The 25,179-nt window shown below is 42.6% G+C and overlaps 1 protein-coding gene across 4 annotated transcripts in view; it reads right to left on the reverse strand.

Annotated features, from left to right (window-relative positions):
* The window catches only part of LOC117364266, a 64,401-nt gene extending 43,361 nt beyond the window's left edge, over positions 1-21,040 (reverse strand). The window contains exons 1-5 of one of the 4 annotated variants that reach the window (XM_033953289.1): positions 20,892-21,040; positions 19,734-19,831; positions 8,594-8,723; positions 5,042-5,083; positions 2,225-2,324 (exon numbers count right to left, since the gene is read on the reverse strand). In XM_033953289.1, the coding sequence (XP_033809180.1) occupies positions 2,225-2,324; positions 5,042-5,083; positions 8,594-8,723; positions 19,734-19,815 (354 nt within the window). In that variant the 5' untranslated portion in view covers positions 19,816-19,831; positions 20,892-21,040. The other 3 variants (XM_033953290.1, XM_033953291.1, XM_033953293.1) reach the window with 3 other exon arrangements.
* Between the last annotated feature and the right edge of the window lie 4,139 nt (positions 21,041-25,179).

Genomic DNA, 25,179 nt, shown 5'->3' on the forward strand with positions numbered 1-25,179 from the left:
ATTTTTTCGCCTATGTCCAACTTCGAGATTTTATGGTGAAGAGGGTGATCCCGGAGTGGGAAGGGGCAGACTCTGCTTTCTTACAAGTTTTTAGGATGGGATCTGGGGTGGGCCTTATTTCCCGTCTCTATAGGGCTCTTTTATACACTCGACCACAGGCTCACACATATGAACATCGTTGGGAACTCTTGCTGGGGAGGGCTTTGGATTATCGACAATGGGACTGTCTTTATGGTACACTGCTGAGAGTCTCCTTGGCATCTCCCTTAGTGGAGCAGGGGTATAAGATGCTATTTCAGTGGTACCTCACGCCAGAAAAGGTGCATCGTTTCTATCACTGTGGGAACGGGCACTGTTGGCGCAATTGTGGGTGTCTGGGCTCCTTTGGGCATGTGTGGTGGGATTGTATTAAGATTGTACCTTTTTGGAAGATGGTTCAACGATTGCTGATTGATGTGTTACGCTTACCCATCCTATTGCGTATGGAAACATTTTTACTTAACTATCCTTTGGGAAGTTTGGATGTGGATCAGAATCATTTTGTGGCCCTGGTTACTACGGCAGCCAGACTTTTAGTGGCTACATATTGGAAACGGGACTCTGCCTTCTCGTACTGAACTGTTACATAAGGTTGACCAAATTTATTTGATGTCCAAATTGACTGCTTTAAATAATGATTCCTGTGGAACGTTTCATCGACAGTGGTCTCGTTATAGCTCCTGGCGAGGTCTACTTTGAAACTCTTCATATTTTTCTTTTGCATCTTCCTTTGTTTTAGGCTTATATTGTATCACTCAGCGGGGGGGGTGGGGGGGGTTCTGTTGTCTCATATGGGCATTGTACTTTGGCTGTTGGCATACTGCCTGTGTACTGTTTTCATTTTGTTTAATAAAAAAATTTTAAACTTCAAAAAAAAAAAAAAAAAAAAAAAAAAAATTCTGCAATCGGAGAGGAAGTTCCGCCCAGCCAGGCAGCGATTGGCTGGCCCGAACTTCCTCTCCGACTGCAGAATTGACGTCGGGGAGAAGAAGACTTATCGGCTCGATAGATTAGATCGCCAAGACAAAGTGAGTCCTGGGTGATCGACTCACTTTGCCTTGGCGAGCTACTGGCGCCCCTGCCTCGGGCCCCCTGTCAGCTCCGGGCCCGGCGGCCCTGCAGCACACCAGGCAACATCTCGCGGCACACTAGTGTGCCGCGGAACAGCGGTTGAAAAACACTGCTTTAGAGAATCATGCCTAGTGGCGCCTAAGTCTTTCTCCTCCCCTAAACACGCCTACTTTTGTGTTAGGCACCAATAGGCGCCATGCAATATGTGCCTATTTTTTGTCAAATTGCGCCTAAGAAGATAGGTGCCTATCTCCCAATTAAACTTTTTTTTTTTCAATTATGAGCTTGTTAAAGCTCATTAATGAAGCCAATTTACTAATTAAGATAGGCACCTCTTATAGAATTTCCCCTTTCTGAATATCATCCTACCCCATCATCAAGAGTCTACACTTTTCCATGGGAAAAAGGGATAGTTAAGAGATTTTCACATCTGCTATCTCAGTCTCTCTTAAGTCATGTATTATCCGTGTCTCTTTTTTCATCTGCCACGCACAGAAGTCTCATGAGAATCCTAGAAACTAAGATCCCTGGAAGTTGTCATATTTCTCTCAGGCTCATCTGTGAAGTAGGGAGTTTACTCTGAGAGTAGCAGGTCAAGTAGAAAAAGGATGCAACCAAACAGTTCATCTACTACAAAATCTGGTACCAAGAATGTCTCCCTAGTAAGTCAAAGTTCCAATTACATATGTGATTAGATAGACAGATATGCAAGGCAAAAATGATTATTTTTCCAGAATTAGATCAGGGTTTGCATTATATTTCATTAGTCCAGCAAACATGCCTTCCATAATACAGAATTTGTCACTTTTTTAAAGTCTCCATCTCTACTCTGAAAGAAACAAGATGCTCTGCGCTTACTATCCTAGATCACCACTCTGTTCGTGGGCAGCCTGAATGGATACATCTTAGCAATGAGTGCTGACCAAGTGTTTATGCTAATTTTCTAGAAGGCTTTGTTGTACTGTTTTGTGGAACACTCAGAAGAATGAGCTATGTTATTAGTATCAAGGCAACCTAAACACTACAACTTCTTTCATACCTTTCCATATAATCATTACACAGCAAGATAAACTCAGACTTAACTGTTTCCAGATGCTGGCCAGAAGGTCCTTACCTGTGCTCTGCTCAGATCTGCATGCAGAGATGAATTTTGTGCCTCCAGATGTTTATTCTTGTCCCTTAATTCAGCCTCTGCTCTGTTTCGTGCTATTATACTATAAAAGGAAACTTTTATTAAAATAACAAAAAATATATATATAAATGCAAAACCAACAGTTTTTTCCCCAGGGAGTGAAGGTGGGTAGGGAGAAGAGGGAGTGTAATAGATTCATTTTAGCTCCTTTAGACTTCCTGCTCAGTCACATCCAGTGCTGGGATTAGGCACCATGAGTCCACTCTATTCAGTGATAGTCCTTACCCTGTGCCATGCCCCATGGATCTTTCTAGAACACTAGGGAGGTCAATCTAGAAGCCTTGTGAGACATTCATACATGTAGATTGCATATACACATACATGGAAATTTCAAAATGCCACTATTTATCCATGTAAATGTCATAAGATGTAGAGATTCAAAGTAGAGAATGACATGGTGACTGTTACCCGGGAAGGAAAAAAGACTGATTGCTGTGGGTACAAGGACAAGGCCATTCACCGTCCCGTGGAGCATTCCAACCTGAATGACCCCATTTGCTCCAAAAAAACATTTTAGGCAAAATGAACATTTAGATGTCATTATACTGCGATTACTAGGCCTCTATCAGTGGATGTGATGTAGTTTTATTTTTTAAATTATTTATATTCTGCTTAGCCTACAATTCTAAGCGGATTACAAATTATTCAGGTAGAAGACATGACCTAGCAGCATGTCTCAATACAGGCCAGTAGAGGAAAGCCCTGCAATGGTACTTTAAAGGCTGTAGTTTCAAAAACAGGTACATAAGAATTGCCACCGCTGGGTCAGACCAGTGGTCCATCGTGCCCAGTCCGCTCATGCGGCGGCCCTCTGATCAAAGATCAGTGTCCTGAGACTAGCCGTACCTGAGCACGTTCCAGTTCATCAGAACTTGTCTAACTTTGTCTTGAATCCCTGGAGGGTGTTTTCCTCTATGACAGACTCCGGAAGAGCGTTCCAGTTTTCTACCACTCTCTGGGTGAAGAAGAACTTCCTTACGTTTATACGGAATCTATCCCCTTTCAACTTTAGAGAGTGCCCTCTTGTTCTCCCTACCTTGGAGAAGGTGAACAACCTGTCCTTATCTACTAAGTCTATTCCCTTCAGTACCTTGAATGTTTCAATCATGTCCCCTCTCAATCTCCTCTGTTGGATGGAGAAAAGGCCCAGCTTCTCTAATCTTTCACTGTACGGCAACTCCTCCAGCTCCTTAACCATCTTAGTTGCTCTTCTTTGGACCCTTTCAAGTAGTACAGTGTCCTTCTTCATGTACGGCGACCAGTGCTGGACGCAGTACTCCAGGTGAGGGCACACCATGGCCCGGTACAGCTGCATGATAACCTTCTCTGATCTGTTCATGATCCCCTTCTTTATCGTTCCTAGCATTCTGTTCACCCTTTTTGCCACCGCTGCACATTGAGTGGACGGCTTCATTGACTTGTCGATCATAACTCTCAAGTCTCTTTCCTGGGAGGTCTCTCCAAGTACCGCCCCGGACATCCTGTATTTATGCATGAGATTTTTGTTACCTGAATGCATCACTTTACACTTATCCACGTTGAACCTCATCTGCCATGTTGATGCCCATTCCTCGAGTCTGATTATGTCACGGTTGCAGATCTTCGCAATCCCCCTGTGTCTTCACTATTCTAAATAACTTCGTATCGTCCGCAAATTTAATCACCTCGCTCGTCGTACCAATGTCCAGATCGTTCATAAAGAAGTTGAAGAGCACTGAACATACCTAAAAAAATTGTTACTATAAGATTTTGCCTCTTTGGCAAGTCTCTCTTCATATTCTTTTTTAGTTTTCTTTATCAATGCTTTGCATCTGACTTGCCAGTGAATATAAAGTCCTGTGTCTTGTGATGGTAGAAAAGGATGCAAAGACAAACTTTTTTTTTTCTACAAACTAGAGCACAAAGAGTTTGAAATTATGTGTAGCCACATTTGGAATATAGGCTAATTTATATGCTAAAATGCAGACCGAAAAAAAATGTTAAAGAAAAGGTTACTAGCACTAGAGCTGCAGAACTCTGATCCAGACACCTGAGCCTGAGTCTATCCTGCTGGGTGACGGGACAAAAGCGCGCGAGACAATCGAGCGCCGACAATACAGAGCAGACAATAGCATGCAGGATATCAGCGTGCCATACTTAAACTTAATTTTAAAGTGCTCCGAGGGTGTATGTGTTGGGGGGAACCCCACACTTAAGTTAGTACTGTTGCCGCTGCCGTTGCAGGGGGAATCCCCCCACATTACAGAGGAAATTGACATTTTTCCCTAAAAAAAAAAAGGGGAAAAATGCCTCTTCCCTCTATAAAGGGGGTTCCCCTCCCCCCAACACCCCCACCCAAAGGCAGCGCAAATAGTACTAACTTAACTGCGGGGGTTCCCTTCCCAAACCCCCCCTTGGAGCACTTTAAAATTAAGTCTAAGTATGGCACGCTGATATCCTGCATGCGATTGTCTGCTCTGTATTGTCGGCAATCGATTGTCCTGCACATTTTCGACTATGAACCATCCTGCTATACTGACTACTGTATTCACAGCACATGTGAAAGTACTACTCAGATGGTTTTAAGTTCTCATTTGGGACTTGAAATAGAAAAATAAAGTGAGCAGTAATTGAAACCAGAAACGGTTACATGGATAGCACTATTTAATGTGACGATCTACCACATTTATGAGGGAAGTGGCAGCCCCAGATCTCCAGAGATATTAAAAGAAAAAAAATTAAGCAATTCATACAACTCACCCTCGGTTTGATACTCCTGTTCTCTTGGAAGCAAGGGAAGACCTGTTAGATAAAAATAAATGGGTGCATGTAAGTCAAAAAATATACATAAAAGCAATACAAAAAAACCAGAAGTGTAATATCTTAGATATGCAAGGGCTTAGAATGCTCATACAGATTTTAATCACCAAAATACCACTTCACTCTTTACAATAAATAGTGTTCAATAATAAGTCACTCTGGGAATTCTCAGAACGCCACCCTGTCTAAAAAATATCAGCATGGCAGCACTCGTCATTGATCTCACCCAGTCTTGTGACTGACTACTTATAGAACTTGTTTTTATATTTAATTATTTAATTATTTTCTTCTCATTTTTCTCAACACATATTCAATTCATCTTTTCATACAGCTTCACTCTTTCATTAGAAGCACTTTAATTATAATTAGTCATTTCATTTCCTATATCTTCAGGTACATATACTTAAGAACTTAGCTTAATCATGTTGTTGCACTGCTCCCCACCAACGCGTTTCGATTCTTCATCAGGATGGTGCTAGTGCCGCAATAACAACATGAGCTCAACAGCTCAGCTTATCCAACGACCTCTGCAAAGGTCTTGTGCCACTAGTGAATCTAATCTAAACTAATCCTTTGTTTTATATATCACATCATCCCTACAAAGGAGGGCTCAGTGTGGTTTCCATTAAGACTTCTTTACACAGTGTATTAATTTAAAACTTTGCATTAATTATACTAAAAAAAACAAACAGAAAAACTAACAGAAATAACAGAAAACACGAAAGTCTTGAATCTTTTTCAAAAGATTTGATAGATAGTGTATGACCATAGACTGATGGATAACTCATTCCATAGAGTGGTAAATAGAAAAAGAGTAAGAACGGAAGACTTGACTCCTTGACTGAACACCTTTAAACGATGGAAAGGCAGCTTATAAGGGTGTCAGGTCAAAAGCGCGCTGGGACAAAGGCGCGCCCAGACATTTGAGCGCAGCGCAGAGGCGTGCACCACAGAAAATTACTGTTTTTACGGCTCCGACGGGGGGTGTGTGTGGGGGGGAACCCCCCACTTTACTTAATAGAGATCGCGCCGCGTTTTGGGGGCGTTATGGGGGGTTGTAACCCCCCACATTTTACTGAAAACTTCACTTTTTCCCTGTTTTTAGGGAAAAAGTTAAGTTTACAGTAAAATGTGGAGGGTTACAACCCCACAAACCCTCCACAACGCCGGCGCGATCTCTATTAAGTAAACTGGGGGGCTCCCCAACAAAACCCCCCGTCGGAGCCCCTAAAAACTGTAATTTTCTTCAGCGCGCGCCTCCGTCTTGCGCTCAGTTGTCGGCGCGCGCCTTTGTCTTTCGCAGGGTTGTCTATGAACCGCTTATAAGCAGTAGAAGATCTATGACACATTGTCGTGGCAGACCTAAAGGCAATGGTAAAACTGAATCACCTAATTGTCCATAAAATATTTTAAAAACTAGACAGGCACATTTGAACTTGACTCTTGACTGAATAGGAAGCCAATGTAGTGTTCTCAAGAGGGGTGCAACATGTTCAAATTTATTTTTACTAACAATCAGCTGAGCTTCAGTATTTTGTATCAATTGTAGATGTTTTAAACTCAGGAGCCATTGGGTACAATTTCATCATAGCCTTGGTAGCCTTCAGAGGGCCCTCTTATACTTCCCAATGCTCCGTTAGCATCACAGCTATCTCAGGATGTGAAGGGAAAAACATGGAGTGAGATTTAGAGCTGAGCTACTCATAAGAGAAATTTGAATACAGGAAGTCTGTGAGAGATCCATATTCAATTCCCGCACCAGGTCTGCCGGATTGAAAAGCCTGCACACCATCAGGTCCTTTCCCTGATTCAGGGCTGCCACTAACTCTTGGCTACTATAGCCCACCTGAGACCCGGAATCCTCTAATCCAGAGGATTCACTCTGAGGGAGTAGAGACATGAACCCTCACTCCCATTCTTCCCGGTCAAACCACTGCACTGGATCTCCAGATGACCTCTCCATAGGGGCCCTTCTTATTTCATGGGCTCCCAGGCGTCTGTGCACTTGCGTTTCACCGCCGAGGCCAAGTCATTATTCAAGGGCTCTAGAAGGGATTTTTGACCCAACACACAAGCATCCTGTGACTTCAAGGTCCTGGAGGGACTAGAGGGGGCTAATCCCAGCACTCCCACCCCCCTCACATGCCCAGTGGCACATAGATGCTCCTCAGCTGACCATCAAGCGCAAAGATGGCATGATACAGGGGTAGAAAGGTCTGGGGAGTCCATCAAACTCGATTATTAGCAAAATCGAGGTGATCTGAGGCAGATAATGTGCTGTACTCACATAACAGGAAAGGTACTAGGCCCTGAATCAGCTCTCATTGCAGCTGGAACATGGAGAAGATTTCTGCCACATACAAGTCTGAAATTCCTTCTGGGGCTTGCCTCTTCAAGCTGCCTTTTACAGAGATCTCACAGGTCTAGAACCGGAGAGGGGGGGGGACTTTAGCTGGCAAGCATTACAGTCCTACAAACCAATCTGGGGTCACTCAGCATGCGCTCCAGCACCTGAAAAAATTCAGGGCAAGCTGCGTTTCCAGGGGAACCCTCCCCGAGCTGTCCAAAGTTAGTGCAGACCAGCCAGGTAGGTGCACTAAAGGGTTGCCCCCCAGCTACAGTCCTCTGAACCAGAGACTGTATCTTCTCCCAGGCAGAGCTGTTCCAGGATCTCTGGTAACTTCCATAGTACCAGGAAGCCTCAAAATTGGATAACCCCCAACCCCCCCAAATAATAAAACAGATGCAGAGCAGAACAAGAGATACCTTCTAAACTTGTTTGTAGAAGGAAAAAGGCGCTGCCCAGTGACACAAAGAGGCAGAGTTGAAGAAAAATGTAAATGATACCTTCTGCAGTCTTGCAGGTAAGGGGAGAGAACCCACTAGTCAGGACTCCTGTCTCTCCTGCACTGGAACTGAATTTATCACTTTTATATATGAAGTATATAAACTCTAAACAACAATGTAGCTCACAGAGCACTGGTGCCAAAACACCCTTCCCTAGGAAAAGTTGTAAGAATATCCATACTAGGTCAGGCCATTGGTTCATCTAGCCCAGTATCTTGTTTCCACAGTGGCCAATCCAAATCACAAGTACCTGGCAGAAACCTAAATGGTAGCAACATTCCATGCTATTGATCCCAGGGAAAGCAGTAGCTTCCCCTATATCTGTCTCAGTAACAGACTATGGACTTTTCCTCAGGAACTTGCTCAAACCTTTTCTAAACCCATCTACTTTAACTACTTAACTTTGATAGGCAGTATATAAATACCTAAAATAAATAAACCACTGTTACCACATTCTCCAGCAATGCATTCAGGAGCTTAATTATTCTCTAGGTGTTTTAAAAATAATTTCCTGTAACTTCATTGAATATCCCCTAGTTTTTGTAATTTTTGATGGAGTATAAAAAAAAAAAAGATCGATTCACTTGTACCTGTTCTGTAGTTGCACAAAAAAACTCAATCTATTCAGAAATTATCTGCATTTACCTTTGACTCGTAGCTTTGAATACTCCATTCACCGAATCTTTCGCTGCAAAATTGATGTTGGGGTCTTTACTGAAAAGTGGTAGACCTGGATTGGACGGGCAGATTTTCTTGGGACATGGTAAATTTGTATCTGTTTAAAACAAATATTGCAATACAAATACAAGAATCAAGTTTAAGCTGAAAAAAAATACCCAAACTTATCAATTCAAACAAGAGAATAAACTGGGCTCAATGGCTGAAAGATGCCTAGAATCATTATAAACTTCTTTGAGTAAGATGAAAACAAAGAAGATCAGAACCATGCTATTAGGCACCTTGGCCCTGATTCTAAAAAATGTCTAGTTAGGTCCCAGATCAGCGCACCTAGGCAATCGAGGTGCCCAACACAAGGAAAGATTCTCAAAACTTTAACATGGTCACTAAACCGTATTTTAGCAGCAGGTTATCTAAACAACTTACCATGGTCTTTTCTGAGATTCCTAGCAGTCTCTGACTCTGCCATGCAAATGAATTACAATGAAGTCATTAATGTTTAAAGAAGCACTCTGGGCAATTCTCTAACCTCACCGTCTTACAATTGCAAGCAAAATTTTCCGGCAGATCTGAGCTGTCATTGCCTTACTTTTTGGGCAGTGCCTGAGCCCTGATTGGCTCAGGCATTGACAGTAAGGCTTGACAGCTCAGACCTACCAGAAAATTTTGCCTCTGCCAAGCAACCATCCCCTCCATACATACATCCCCTGGCAGTGGGCAAGATGCCCACTGCCTTCCGCCGCCAAGCAAGGTAAGGGGGTACAGGGGGGTGTTGGAGGCACAACGGCGGTGGGGGGGAGTGGGTATCTTTTCCGCTGCCAGGAGGGGGGCTGTCATCGAGGGTGCTGCTTGGCAGTGGGAGGAAATGGGCATCTCTCCCATTGCCAAGTGGGGGGTGTTGCTTGAAGGCAGGAGGGAGTGGGCATCTCTCTAAATGCTGTGTGTGTGTGGGGGGGGGGTTGCTTGACTTCGGCAGTGGGAGGGAGTCGGCATCCCTCCTGCCAATCTTTGATTTGGTATTTTTAAATTTGTGCTTTTATTCTGCACATTTGCCTATCGTTATTACCAGTGATGGGCACATGCAAATTTAGCAACTATCCGCGAACCTCATTTGCATGCATGTTTTTTAAAGAATGACTCACATTTTTTAAATTGTTATAGTAGCGAATGCGACAGCAGCCCATCGAATTTTACTACGAACATTTGAGAATCTTCCCTTCAATTTATTAATTGGTTGAATTGGCGCTGTTAATTGAATAGCACCATTGAAAGCCAATAAAAAAATATATATAAATTTTCGGGTAACCGCCTAACTCGATAAACATAGAAACATAGAAAGTGACGGCAGAAAAGGGCCAAGGCCCATCGAGTCTGCCTACTCCATTGACCCACCCCCCTAGTTAATTGCTCTCTGATGACCCTTTCCCTCGAAGAGATCCGACATGAGCATCCCAAATGATCTTAAAAACTTGCACGCTGCTGGCCTCAACCACCTGTACTGGGAGCCTATTCCAGCTGTCCACCACTCTTTCAGTGAAGAAGTACTTCCTGGTGTCGCCATGAAACTTCCCGCCCTTTATTTTCAGCGGGTGTCCTCTTGTGGCTGAGGGTCCCCTAAGAAGGAAAATATTATCTTCTAACTTGATGCGACCAGTGACATACTTAAACGTCTCAATCATGTCCCCTCTCTCAATCATGTCCCCGTCTCAATCATGTCCCCTCATTGTAGTCATCTACAATGAGGCACCTATCTGGAAAGTAGGCATGGTTAGGGGCAGACTTTGGGTGTGGACCAAGATAGGCACCAGTATTTTAGGCCAAGAAAACACTGCCTAACAAATTGGTGCCTAAGTATGTGACACATACCAGCACAATCCTACAAACAGCACCTAACTTTGAATGACAATTTCCCAAAAGAATACGCGACGATTACAATTAGTGCAAATGCAGCGGTCAAACTGATTTTTGGGCTGAAGAAGTTTGATCATGTGACACCTTACTACTGACAGCTGCATTGGCTGCCGATGGAGGCACGCGTAAAGTTTACGTTCGCCTGTTTCTGCTTTAAAGTACTATATGGTCTAGCCCAGTGTTCTTCAACCTTTTTACACCCGTGGACCGGCAGAAATAAAATAATTATTTTGTGGACCGGCAAACTACTAAGACCGAAATAAAAAAACACATTTTCGCCCCATCTCCGCAAGCTCGGTCCCCACAAACCATCTGATCCCATCTGCACAAGCCTCAGTTATGATTTTATATTGAACGTATTTTATTAAAGTATAAAAAGAAACAATATTCTGTACAATTGTCATTTTATAAATATAAATATTCAGAGCAAAGACCAACAAAACCCCTGTCTCCCCTCCCCTTCACATATATCCCCTCTACTATCAAGAAAACTGAACAAGCCAAATTATTACAGAATGCTACACAGAAATATCATGCTAACAGAATACTGCAGTCACACATGATAGGAATAGTGTTAGGCTTTGCAGTCCCCAGTTATGTCTCTAGCAGGATATATATTTCAAATCTGATATATTGTAATGACAAAATAGAAATAAAATGATTTTTTTCTACCTTTTGTGGTCTCTGCTTTCATCTTCTTTCCACTCTTCCTTCCAGCGTCTGCCCGTTCCATCCACTGTCTGGCCTCTCCCCCTTCCATATGTATCTGACTTCTTTCTATGCCCCTCTCCCCTTTCCATCCAGCCTGTGCCTCCTCTCTCCTTTTTACATCATTCATTCCAGCTTCACTGCTTTCTTCATTTTTATCTCTCCTACACCAGATCTAGCATCTTTATCCCTCTCTCATTTCTCTGCTGGCCCCCTTTCCAGCATCAATCTCTCTCTACTTTCTCATTCCTCTGTCTCTCCCCTTTCCCTCATCTGATCTCTCCATTCCACTCTGACCCCCTTCCTCTCCTGTAATCTCCCTGCCACCTGTTTCTTTCCTTTTTCCCTTCTCCCTTCCCTCCTTCCCCCTATCCAACATTAACTCTCTTCCTATCCCTTTCCCTCATCCCCTCCCAGTAGCATCTCTCCTTCTACCTCCCTCCAGGTCCAGTAGCAGCTCTCCCTTTATCCATCAGCTTCCCAGCCTCCAACAGTGGCTTCCTCTCCTTCCAGCAGCTCTCAGTACTTGCCTGCAGCAGTGATTTCCTTAGGCAGCCTTGGGTCCATTGCTGCCTCTGAGGAAAGGGGAAGTTGCCAAAGTAAATCACTGCCCTGGTAAGTACAGAGCTGCTAGGAGAGGAGACAGCCACTGTTGAAGGCTCCCCATGATCTTACTCCTGCTGTGCCCTGCACATTCGCGACTCCCCCCCCCCCCCAAGTCTGCAAAAACAGCTTTGCGCTGCAGGCCCTGCCGCCCAAGACGAGCCGGAGGCCCCTACCCGCCGCATTCTGCACGTGGGCAGACTCTCAGCACAAACGCTGCTGATGGCCCCAATCGACACGCTGACGCCCCCCCCCCCCCCCTGCGCACGCTGACCATCTCCTCTCTGCCTGCACTTTCCCCGCGGCCCTCTTCGGTGACTCGGCAGGGGCAGCGATCAAGACAGGCTGCCGATATCGGGATCTTTCCTCTCTGAGTCCCGCCTATTTTGTTTCAACTTCCTGTTTCCGCATAGGCGAGACTCACAGAGGGAATGGCCGACGTCGGCAGCCTGTCTTGATCGCCCGAGGCTGGGAAGAACAGAAGATTTCCGCAAACACCATCGGGGCAGGAAATTTAACGGCGTCCATCTCGCCGGTCCTGCGCGGACCGGCAGGAATTTTCTGCGGACCGGCACCGGTCCGCGGACCGGCGGTTGAAGAACTGTGGTCTAGCCCCTAAATACATAACTGACCTTTTCTCCTTCTCAGCCAACAGACATAAGAGAAGTTCACATTTGAACTTCGTTTCCCTTCCAGTTAGAGGATGTAAACTCAAAAGACACCATCAATACCTTTTCTCACATCAGGCAGCATTATGGGGTAAAGATCTAGAACAATTGCTTATGCCTACTACTTATGGGGAATTCAGGAAACGCCTAAAAACATATCTGTTCCTGAAATATCTAGACAGCTGACCCATACAACTCTTTCTCCTCAATAACTGATCCCTTGAGCTGTTAATCACTAGCTTCCACCATGTTAAGTTCAATCTATTTGTACCATCTTTTAATCTTTGTAAATCGCATAGAACTTCACGGTCCTGCGGTATATAAACTGTTATTATTATTATTATATGAGTGTGTGTATCAATTGCAATGACAGCAGTTTATTAAATGTTTTAAAATAAATATGAATATTTAAAAATGCATATATTTTCTGCGAGGAAGATGGGCTCCTACAATAATCTAATAGCACACTGCTCCCATACAAACTTCACAACTCTGCCTCTCTTCCTCTCCAACTATACCCGTGGGAACATGTACATGTGGATCCCATAAAAGCATGTGTGCTTTTTGGCCTGCATGCTTATAACACTGCATGAATGATATACACGTATAACAGCCATATTACATTTGCAGAGCATTTCAAACATGGAAAATGTTTTGTAAAATTACCATGTGACATAAGTACTTGTGTGCTTTGATAAAATAGGCACTTGGAACCATTCTCAGTAGTGCATAAATTTACAGTTGCTCCATGGTATGTGCATATACAGTATTTACTCATTTTATAAAACATATCTACAGTATATCAGCTGCACAACTCATATTCCGGGAGAGCTGCTTTACTCACGTTACCCCTCTCCTAAAATCACTTCATTGGCTTCCCATCCATTTCCAAATATAATTCAGACTCCTCTTACTGACGCACAAATGCTCTCACTCAGTTGCCCTTCACTATCCCTCTTCACTTATCTCCCCCTATGACCTCCCCCCCAAGCTCCGCTCAGCTGGTCCCTTCTTTCTGTGCCCTTCTCTTCTTCTGCCAAATCCAGACTCCGTCCCTTCTGCCTTGCTGCACCATATGTTTGCAACAAGCTACCCAAATCCCTACGGCGAGCTCTGTCTCTGGAAGTGTTCATGGCCCAGTTAAAAGCCCACCTCTTTGAGAGTGCTTTCAACTCCTAACTCCTTTCACCTTGTGTTCTGCATCCCCAACCCTATATGTCATGTCTGTCTGTCAAAATTAGATTGTAAGCTCTTCTGAGCAGGGACCATCTATAAATGTCAAAATGTACAGCATTGCATACACCTTTCAGCACTATATAAGTGATAAGTAGTAGTAGTATATCATACTTCTCCTCACAAACTACCTCTGAAAATACCAAGCACAGGAATAAATACACACCTTATTGTCAGCACATGTATTCAGCAGCACCATTTTATACAACTCATGATCCACATGCAAAACATGCTTTATGGAAAATGATTTATATCAGCCTGAATAGTGTTCCTGTAATATTCTACATTCCTGATTTAAGTGCCGTTTTCTGAATGGCTGGGGTCAGTTCTTGCGGATTCACGAGAACTGACAGCAGCCATTTAGAAAACAGCGCAGGCCCATGCAGGAGTGTGGAAAGCTTGCTCCTGACATCTGCGCTCCTGACCTGTGTGCCGCTAGTGAGGGAGGGATACATGCTGGACCACCAGGTACTGTGATGACAATGGAGGAGGAGGCGGCAGGCAGGTAGGTGTTTTAAAATGTGCAGCGACGGTGGTGGGCAGGTAGGTGGGTGAGTGTTTTAAAACGGTGCGGTGGGGGTTAAAACGGTGCAGGGGGGGGGTTAAAATCTGTACCTTCGCTCCATAAGATGCACCGAGATTTCCACCCACTTTTGGGTGGAAAAGCACAGTTACTTACCGTAACAGGTGTTATCCAGGGACAGCAGGCAGATATTCTCACTGATGGGTGAGCCCCAATATGGACACTTCAAGAACTTGGAAAGTTCTCAATAGCCCACACCGCGCATGCGCAAGTGCCTTCCCACCTGACATAGGCACGCGGTTCCTCAGATAAGATAAGCCAGCTAAGAAGCCAACCCGGGGAGGTGGGTGGGTTGTGAGAATATCTGCCTGCTGTCCCTGGATAACACCTATTACAGTAAGTAACTGTGCTTTATCCCAGGACAAGCAGGCAGCATATTCTCACTGATGGGTGACCTTCAAGCTAACAGAAATGGGATGGTGGGAGTGTTGGCCAAAGAAAATATAATTTGAAATACAAAATGGCCGGAGTGCCCATCCCGTCTGGAGAAAAAATCCAGACAGTAGTGAGAAATGAAGGTATGAACTGAGGACCAAGTGGCAGCTGGACAGAGTTCCTCAAAGATCCTAAAGGGAAAAACAACAAAAGCTGCCAGAACTCGAACTCAGGGACTGAGACCCGATATCCCTGTGCCAGGACAGTCTGAGTAAAAGCAGAACGAGAGGCGGGCAATCAGCCAGGGTAAAATCGTTCTCACGAATATAGAATACCCAAATTGGGTTGAATCAAAAGAACAAGTTGGGATAAAATCACTGCGGCTTTGACCGGTGAATCAAGGAGGATAAAAAACCGCTTATAGTCCAAAATATACAAAACAAGAGGTCTCGTAGGAAAAACAAGGTGCAGGAAACAACACAGACAGAAGAATTGACTGAGTGAGTTGAAAAAAAGTAGAAGAGACTGTAGACATGAATACAGAATCACCGTGGTATGATGAAAGACTGGCAAGGATGAATCTGCTAGCATAGCATGAAGCTTACTGACCCTCCTGGCAGAGGTGAGAGAGAGAGAAGGAAAAACCATTTTCCAGGTAACTCAAGTTGGGCTGATCCCATTGTTACAAAAGGTAGCAGCAACAAACAGTAAAGAACTACAGGAAGAGTCCAAACGACAGAAGGAGACTGTAGAGATGGTTTCACAGGGAAAAGAAATTCCATCAGAAATCTGGAAACCCAGTAGGAAAGGCATGAGGTGTGGTTACACACATGAAAAACCTGTCATGAATCTGGAAACCAGAGGAGAAACAGAAAAAAGGTTGCCCCTCGACAGATCAAGGGAAAAAATGCAATAACATTAAAAAGAAGTCTGAGAGATATAGACTCGAGACTAGAATCAAACAAAGAAAAAATACCACCGGCTAGGAAGGTGGAAACAGGCAGAGAAAAAAAGACACCAGGAAAGAAACCAAAACCACTTTTGATATGAACAAGGGTGAGTGGCTGGTGTACTGGAGACATCCAGAATCAACAAACGGGCTGAAAAAGATGTAAATGAAACGGATGCAGCCCAAGGAAAAACCAATGAAGATTGGAATAAGTCAAAGATTCCTAAGTCAGAATGAATCGAGTAGGAAAATTAGAAGAAGATAGGACTCCCTAAAAATTGAGTTGAAAAAGAAGGGCGAACCCATGTTGCCTGGGCCACCATGAAGTAAAGAGCAGCATGGTGGTTACATCTCACATGAGCTTGAATAAAATACCCAACAGGAGACGAAGTGGAGAGAATGCATATGAAAATATGCTCGTCCAATCCAGGAGAAAAATAACTGTTGCCAGACGAAGAAGGAAGAAAAGTCTGGAGTAAAAAGAATAAAGAATCCTCCTGAAATTGTCTGCTAGGAAATTAAGCTCCCCATGAATAGCAGTAAGAGCAGATAGCAAATTGCCTCTCAAATCCATAAAAAAAACAGGGCCTCCTGACATAACAGGAAAGAGCCCCAGTTTCCTTGCTCAACTACATGTAGTGTATAACCACTGAATTGACTGTGCAAGGGAGGAGGACTTGAGGACAGATTAGGCGAGGAAAAACCATGAGGGCCTAAAAACACCACTCAAAAAATTAGGAAAAGGATGGGAAATTTCTGATGCCTGGCAGTCGAAAGACCCTGAGGCTGCAGATTGCCCATATGAACCCCACATACAGAAAAACGATGCATCAGGCATGATGACCATGCAAGGAGGGGACAAATAAAAAAGGGAACCTCCAGAAGACTAGAGGAGATCAGCCATAATAGAAGCAACTGCAAATCAAAGATTTACATGCTTTGAGAGACAAGCCCTCGTCTGCTACCACTGGAAAACAAAAGACCACTGAGGAGTACAATAAGGTAGTCCGACCCGTGGCATAATAGAAAACAGGAGAAGTCCTGTTGCTCAGAAGAATCATCAGGTGTCTGGCAGGAAAGGATTGAAAAAAGAAACAACTGTGGACCCAGATGGATGAGAGATTGAAAGCAATCTAAAAGAAGAGAAACTCTCAGAAGAGTGTCAAGGAGTACCCCAAGGAAACACAGACATGAATTCGGGTATGGAAACTGAAAATCTAAAGAAAATGAGATGGTTGAGAAAAGCGTCTGAACCATATCCCTGGCAAAAACAACCGGGGAAAACCAAGATGTTTAAAAAAGGAAAAAACGAGAAGGCCCTGTAATGGAATAGATATGGCCAGCACAATCAGATGGCTCCTGAAGAATCTGGGAGCAAATCATAGTAGAAGGGAAAAAACCTATACTGGCAAGTAGAACTGAAAAGCACAGCTTGAAAGCCGTATGAATTAGAGCATGTGGCGGCTGCCTGGAAAACCAGGAAGTAGAACCATGAGGTCCAAGATCCAGAAAAAACACAGTCGTCCCGTGTCTTTGAAAATGAACAGAAAAAAGGATGAGATTGTCTAATTTCAGTAATTGACGAGAACCCTTCAAAGAGAATAAGCAGGAGAAAACAGGAAGGACTTCATAAGATCCCACGGAGACTCTAAAGAGAAAACAGAGTCTGAGATCAGGGTGAAAACATTAAACATATAAAAATCGCCATATGAACAAAACTCATAGAGACTAGGCTTGTAGGAGTACACGAAGAACAGCCTCCATGAAAATGAAGACTGCTACACAGATGTGATCGGAGAAACACACCTGGTCCTTTGTGCAAAAGAAACATGTCCAAGAACGGTCCCGGGAACACCAAAAAACATCACCCATCAGTGAGAATATGCTGCCTGCTTGTCCTGGGATAAAAAAGTGCATCTTATGGAGTGAAAAATACGGTAAAATCATTAAAATCTTATCAGAAAAGAAAAGAAAATTAAAACCTTAACTTCACAGGCAGCAATTTCATCCCATGATACATTTCCAAAAGCTTCCTGAAAAAAGTAAACCTTCAATGATTTACAAAAAGATAAAAATACAGAGATCTGATGAATATTATTAGGTAGCGTGTTCCACATTTGATTTTATTGCATTGTCAAAAAAATTTTCAAAGCGATGTACAAAATTAAAAAGTATATGATAAACAATATATTAAGATGGATAGAAGACTTAACAATAGACAAACGGTTTATGATATGAAACTTTAGGATAGTGGGAAGAACTACAATAAGTAAGGAAAAGAGACATAAAAGGAAAAACACTAAGGTAGGTCATATCTAAAGTTAATGGTCTCATAGCATTTATGCATTGAATGTGTCCTTGAAGAGAAAACATTTGAGTTTTCCTTTAAATCTGTCAAGGTTGGGTTCCTCTCTTACATATATCGGCAATGAGTTCCAAGTTTGAGGGCCTTGAACATTAGCACTAGATTTTTTTTAATTTTCCTTGAGCTGCAGAAAATTGTTCATGTATCACAGGTTTAATCTGGCTTTAAAAGCACCCTGGAAAACTTCACTTCACTTGTGTGGAAAGGCAGAGCTGGTTCTGCAAGCTGTTCCTATTATTGCTCCTCTAGCAGGGAGGGAATGAGGAAGAGCTCTGATATATAAGTGTTCACCAGCTGAAATATTAACTCAGCAGAGAACAGGAGCTGTACAGACTGCCATAGCTAAGAGTAGCCTTCATGAACTTTCCCATTTCTCTAATCAGAGAAGAAATAAAGCTAGAGTTCAGCAGGTTTAAGTAAATGTGGTGCAAAAACAAATATGTTAAAAGTCTGGGGATCCCATCTACACAGGAGCTCTAACCAGGTTGCACTCCATGCACATGGCTCAAGCCACAGCTCAGTCTGGGGGATTTCTCCAGCTTTGCTTTTAGCTAACCTCCACAGATCGAAGCTGTCCACTTGGTCTCTGCTTGCCTGCTTCCAAGCTAGACCAATTGCACTGGCTAGCATGCTGAACTTCCATGACTTACCTGAAACATATTACCTCCATTTTCCACCCTGGACATACTGGAAACAAATGGAGAGAAAGTGAAGTAGGATGAGTGTGATCACTTCAGACCACTTAACTCCTAATCTGACACAGCACTATAACAAACCAGGAGGCAGGCTGGGTCTGGACTGCACTGAAGAGATTTTTTTCTTTTCCTCCTCCAATCTACCTATTTATATTCGTAATGAATCTTCTTTAGACAAATTCAAGCGTTCCTTGAAAAGTTTTTTGTTCAAAGACGCTTTTGAAAATTAGACAACACAATTTTATAAATCACTAAACTTCTTAGATCTAAATTAGATTACTGTATAGATTACAGATACATCTTTTCCCCCCCTTTTTTTGTGTTACCTACCAAATGTGCTCCCCGCTAAATGTTTTCTTTCTCTCTTTAAAAATTTGTAGTTCATCCCCTTCACCTTCCGTACCAGTTATGTATTAGAATGGATAGTTTTGTTCTGCCCCTCATTTTTAAAATGTTATACGCTTTGAAGCTTTTGATATTGCGTACATAACAAAAATTTAATAAACTTGAAACTCCAAAGACTTGGATCAGCCAGCGCTCATGGAATGTAGGTATGGAGAACAGCAGGCACTGCAGCTACAACCCTTACAGGGAACTGTGGGGGGAGGGGGGAAAGAGAGACTCAACACCATCAGGTTTAGCATTCCTGACCTCTGTAGACTGGCCTCCATCAATCCTAGCTATCTAAGATGTTTCCAAGAAGAAGGGAAATTAGTTCCAAAAAAACTATTGCCTGCATCATCCCCCAGAACTGGTCTGTGTTCCACCAGGATCAGCTCTGAGCTGTTTTTCTTTGGCTCCATCGGATGACAGGAGGACATAACCCATTTGTCTTGGCTGATCGGGCATGGTGAAAGGGAACTAAAAAACAAATTTGTATCAATTCTACTAAAATCTTACATCATTAATGAGTTGATAAATATTAAATTTGTCCTGAAAAGATTTTTTTTTTTAGCTATTTGAAGTGTGTGAAAGATAAAGTAATAATGCAAATTGTCTTTGGGCCATACACTGTACCTGTTATAAAATCTTTGCCAGACTGCATTGATCCTTGATGAACCCAGACTGGGATTTTTGACTTTTCCATTGCAGCCTGCATCAAAGGGTCCTAAAAACTGGAATACAGTAGATCCAGATCATCAATTCAACTCAATTTCATTCAGTTATGAAACTATTGCAGTATACATTAAAATTTTCAACAAGGGCTATACATTCAAACATAGCATCTCTATCTGAAACCACAAAGCAAGAGCTTTTGAGGTGGTGGAAACTTACTAGCACTTCCTTTTTGAGTTTTGAGTTAGCTGCCAACTGGTTAATCTATGAGCAAAATTGAAGAGTAGCAATGTACTGGAGGAATCAGAGAATGGTTTTCTTATAAATTAAAGTCAGTCACTCTGGGGTCCTTTTACTAAGGCGCACTAGTCAATTTCATGTGTGCTAAATACTAACGCATCCATAGACTATAATGGACGTGTTAGCGTTTAGCGCACGCTAAATGGCTAGCGCGCCTTAGTAAAAGAACCCCTCTGCTAGGGTCCAACATACACAGTAACATAACATGTTAATAGACAAGAGCTGTTTGGTCCCTCCCCCCACCTTACATGGTCACACCATTTGATTTTACAGTGGTACCTTGGTTTACGAGCATAATTCGTTACTCCTAACACAGCAAAGCATCCGAAAAGGGTGAGCTGCCTAGACTCTTGTCCAGTGGTCTCAAACTCAAAACTCTTTGCAGGGCCACATTTTGGATTTGTAGGTACTTGGAGGGCCACAGAAAAAATAGTTAATGTCATGAAAGAAATGACAATTTTGCATGAGGTAAAACTCTTTATAGTTTATAAATCTTTCCTTTTGGCTGTCTTAATAATAATATTGTCATTTTTTTATTTTTTTTTTTTTAGCAAAAGAGACATATGATCAAGAAATTGTTTTATTTTACTTTTGTGATTATGATAAACATACCGCCTCAAAATAGTACCTGGCGGGCCGCGAGTTTGAGAGACCACTGCTCTAACCGGACAGACCTTTCTCCCACTCTCAGCTACTGTGGCAACGCAGAGATACCAAATCACGCACATTTGACGACCCTCACACCCCTTTCCACACGCATTGGTGTTTCATCCTCTCTTCCGCTCTCCCTTGTTCTATCTGTCTCCCTCTCGTCCCTACCTTCAAACTGGTCTTGCAGGTCGCCGCAGATGACAGCAATTCATTCGATTTGCCCGCCAGCGGCCCCGGAACACTCCTTCTCCCTAGTCCCGCCCCCTCCTCAGACACGACTTCCTGTTTCCGGCTGAGCGGGATGGGCGGGGGTAGCGTGAAGCTGGAGGAGGAACGTTATGGGGAATGTAGGACTTGCTGCCGTTACCAGCTACCGGGGAATGTTTCGACTGGTTTTGTCTCTCACCGCATTTGGATGCATTGGGCGCGGTTCTCGTTGACATCCCTGTAGTCGGGGAGTTGCCTGTAGAAAGGATGCAAGACCCGTCCTCGGAAATCCCGAAAGAAAGGGCTTCCGTCCACAGACGTAGTTTGCCGTACACGTTGCTTGTGTCCGGTAAAGGGCATCATGACCCTTTGAGGCGTCTCCTAGACTCCTGCAGTTAAATTTAAATTTACACACGCGTGCATGGACTTATACCTGCACTATACGTCCCACGCTTACTGCCTTTGAATCTGTAAATCTAAGGCCTATGTCCTGTAGTTTATTTTACTGTTGTGATTTTGGAATGAGAATTTTTTTCGTTTTTACCATGTTGACCAATTTCGTAAAGCATTTTCTGTGCAAGACATAGCTTGTGACTTCATTGGGTGTAGTTGTGTGAGAGAGTCATCTGTTGAACTTGAAGGCACTTTAAGAAAGGCTGTGGGAAGTTTCATGAAGACAAGTCATGGGACTGATTATAACACTTCATCTGCAAAAACAAAACAGAGTGCAGACTAATAGAAATTGGAAAGGGCTGTAGAAGCACTTCACTTAGTTGAAGAAGATATATGTTGCATCAAAATCGAATCTAATCCACAATTTATTAATCACAGTAAACCAAAAATGATCAAGGAGATGTACATTCAAAGAAGCTGTAAAATCTATGGGAAAATATTATAACAACATGAATATTACAACAAGTCCTATAAAAAGTTTTACAATTTTTACAAAACCTTAAGTAATTGATATCCATTCTAATGTAAACAGGTAGATTATTCCAAATTGTAATGGCAGCTTAAGCAAGAGAGGAATTGAGCTGTCGTTTATACATTACTCCTCTAATCTGTGGAAAATGTAGTAATAATAAAGTACCATATAATCTGGTGGAAGAATAATGCAAATAAAAAAAACCCCAATATCAGATTATCTGAAGAGTTAGTCTGTAATATACAATGAACTATGCAAGCTGATTTAAATTTAATTCACCTTTCAACTGATAACCAATGAAGATTTTTATACGCTAATGCAACACTTTCATATCTTTTTATGCTTAAATCTTTTATTGATTTTTCAATTTAAATTTCAAGTATTACACTTGTACAGAAAGCAATAATAGAATAGATATCAATTACACAGTAAATATAACTCATAAATTAACAAATTTTGCTATTTATGCTCAAGTCCTCAACTTAGGATCCAAGAGTCAAAGAAAATTGACTGTCTCCGCCTGTTCTGGTGGTTTGTTGTTTTGTGCACTGTATTCTGTAAATGTATCAGCTGCTTTGTTGGTTTGTACTTTGTCGTTCAATAAACTGCTTTGAAAAAAAAAATACAATAACAGTATTACGAATTACAGACATACTGACAAACTAGCACGAAAGAAGGTATGTGGAAGAAATACACCGAAAAAAGAACACATTCAGGGAAAAACAATAGGGTGGGGGAAGAATATAGAAAAGGGGAATAGGTTGTTAGTGTCTTAAAGATTGTAAGCATCTTAAAAAGAAACACTTTAAGATGCTTTTAAAGCAGCTTAAGTTTTTTTTCCCCTCTCTTAAATGTGCTGGTAAAGCGTTCCACAGTTGAGGGGCTATGACAGAGAAAATGCCGACATGTGCATGGTCCCTCTCACAGGAGGCATTCCGTCTGATCATACAGAGCTGGGGTCAGCCCCAGAGGGACTTGTTGGCTTTGGCAGAGATCTTGAAGGCCGGGTGCTTTTTTGGTCGACGAACAGTGAGGAAGCTAGAGCTGGATGGTTTGGTCCTGTCTGGCTCAAGAGCTCCTGTATGATGTTCCCTCCGTGACCTCTGGATGGGAAGATCCTCCACCAGATAGCATTGCATCCTGGCCTGGTGATTCTAGTAGCTTCAAACTGGCCTCAGTCTTCCATGGGATGAGAGACTCTGTCCCCCTCTTCATCGATATCTTCTCGGGCTGGTGCCCATGGAGATCCCACAGCACTTTGATCTTGAGCGCTCAGCTTGGAGGAAGCATGGTTTTTCAGATGTAGTTATCTTAATTTTTTTTTGTGCTCGATGAAACCCTCTACTATGGTGTGTTATGCAAAAGCCTGGAAGGCTTTTCAACAGTGGTATGCTAAGAATCACATGGAGCCTGAGAAGGTTACCTTTTTGGTGGTCCTGGATTTTCTTCAGGCGGGCCGAGAAACAGGTTTAGTAATGGCCTTCCTTGCAGTTCAGGTTGCAGGCCTTTCATGTTTTAGAGCGTGCAGAGGCGCTAGTTCACTTACTGCTCATCCCGCTGTATTCAGGTTTCTGGGAGGAGCACTTAGTTTATTACCTTCCTTGCATTTTCTTTTCTCTTCATGGAATCTTAACATTCTGCAGGGCCTTGGAGAGGCCCATTCGAGCTACTGAAGGATGCTTCTCTTCTAGATCTGACAGTCAAGACTATCTTTTTGGTCACCATTGTCTCAGCACAGCATTTTTTGGTGCTTCAGGCTCTTTCGTGCGGGGCATCCTTTATCCATTTTCTGGTTGCTGGAGTTTTCTCCGTACTGTACCTTCCTTTCTACTGAAAATGGTTTCTGCCTTCCATGTCAAACAGGAAATTCATTTGTCTGCTTTTCCTTCCACAGACTTGGGGCAAAAGGATTGGATCTTGTGCAAGTTGGCTATTAGGGGAGTCTTGCTCCACTGTTTGGAGAGGATTAATGTTTTCCAGCTGTCTGCCTATTTTTCCTGACTGCTGTATCTCACCGTGGTCGGCTGGTGGCCAAGGTTTCAATTGCTTGATGGATTTGAATGTTCATTTCTGTGACTTCCATTGCCCGCGGCATGCAGCTGCCGATATCACTTAATGTCCACCCGATTGAAAGTGTGGCTGCGTCATGGGCAGAGTCTCAATCGATTCAACCTGATGAACTTTTCAGGATGGCTACTTGGTCCTCTCTTCATACTTGCCCCATTTTTACCAAATGGATGTAGCGGCTTGTTCTGATGATGCTTTTTAGGACCTCAGTGTTGAGGGTAGGTTCTTCTGTCTCTCCCTAGATCTTTGGTACGTCACCTAGCATATGGAATCCGGAAGGGACACAACAGAATGAAAAATTAGGTTTATACCTTCAATAAACTTTCTGTTAGTCCCTGTAGGATTCCATATGGCCAGCCCTCTCTGTACACTCAGCTGTTTGAAATAGCCTGCTTCTTTCTGCCTTGATGATTATCCTTACAGACTTGAATGCTTTCCAGCCAGTTGACAGATCCTGTGGAGCATTTTTTGTGACTATACATATTACCGGAGAACTTTGTTGGGGTGCGCGTTGCACACAGCAGATTAATTCTACATTGTTCCTCCATGTTTTTTCTGAGTTGCCTTTGTGCCTGTTTATCGCTTATTAATATTTTGCAGAGCAAACCAGTTCAAAAATTACTTACATTTCTGGGAATCTTGTCATGAATTTATTCAGGCATGTTGCTTGTCTTTGGGACTTAACTGGATATGTTTGCTAGCTCTCAGGCTAAGTGGGTAGAGCATGTGCTCAGAAAAGTTTGTGGATTTCTGCAACGCCTAGATTGCAGGTTGGGATTGAACACCTAGCGTATGGAATCCGGAAGGGACTAACATAAAGAAGATTATCGAAGGTATAAACCTAATTTTCCATTGGCATTTAATAGTCATTTGAAATGATTTCCTGGTTTTAGATTTAGATTATTTGATTTTTGTTTGTTTGTAAATCTTGGGTGTGTGTTTTTTCTTATTTTCTTTTCTCACTATACTGTTTTGTTTTGACTTGTTTCCTTATTTAAAAAAAAAAGGCAGTTAAATGAAATATTAATAAACCATGGGTTTCTTTTACAAAGTGGCACTACTGATTAGCGCCGTCATGAATGTGAAGAAAACTATTCATTTCCTGGAGGCTTCACATTCAGCGCATACTAATTAGTAGTGCTGCTTTGTGAAAAGAGCCCCATATGTTTACATTTAGTTTATTTTATATTTATGCAACTTACAACTATTATAAGCTTGTACAGGTCAGTTATATTTTTAGCATTTATCATAAATGAA

This window comes from Geotrypetes seraphini, chromosome 7 (genome assembly GCF_902459505.1).
Source record: "Geotrypetes seraphini chromosome 7, aGeoSer1.1, whole genome shotgun sequence".
Lineage (NCBI taxonomy): Eukaryota > Metazoa > Chordata > Amphibia > Gymnophiona > Dermophiidae > Geotrypetes > Geotrypetes seraphini.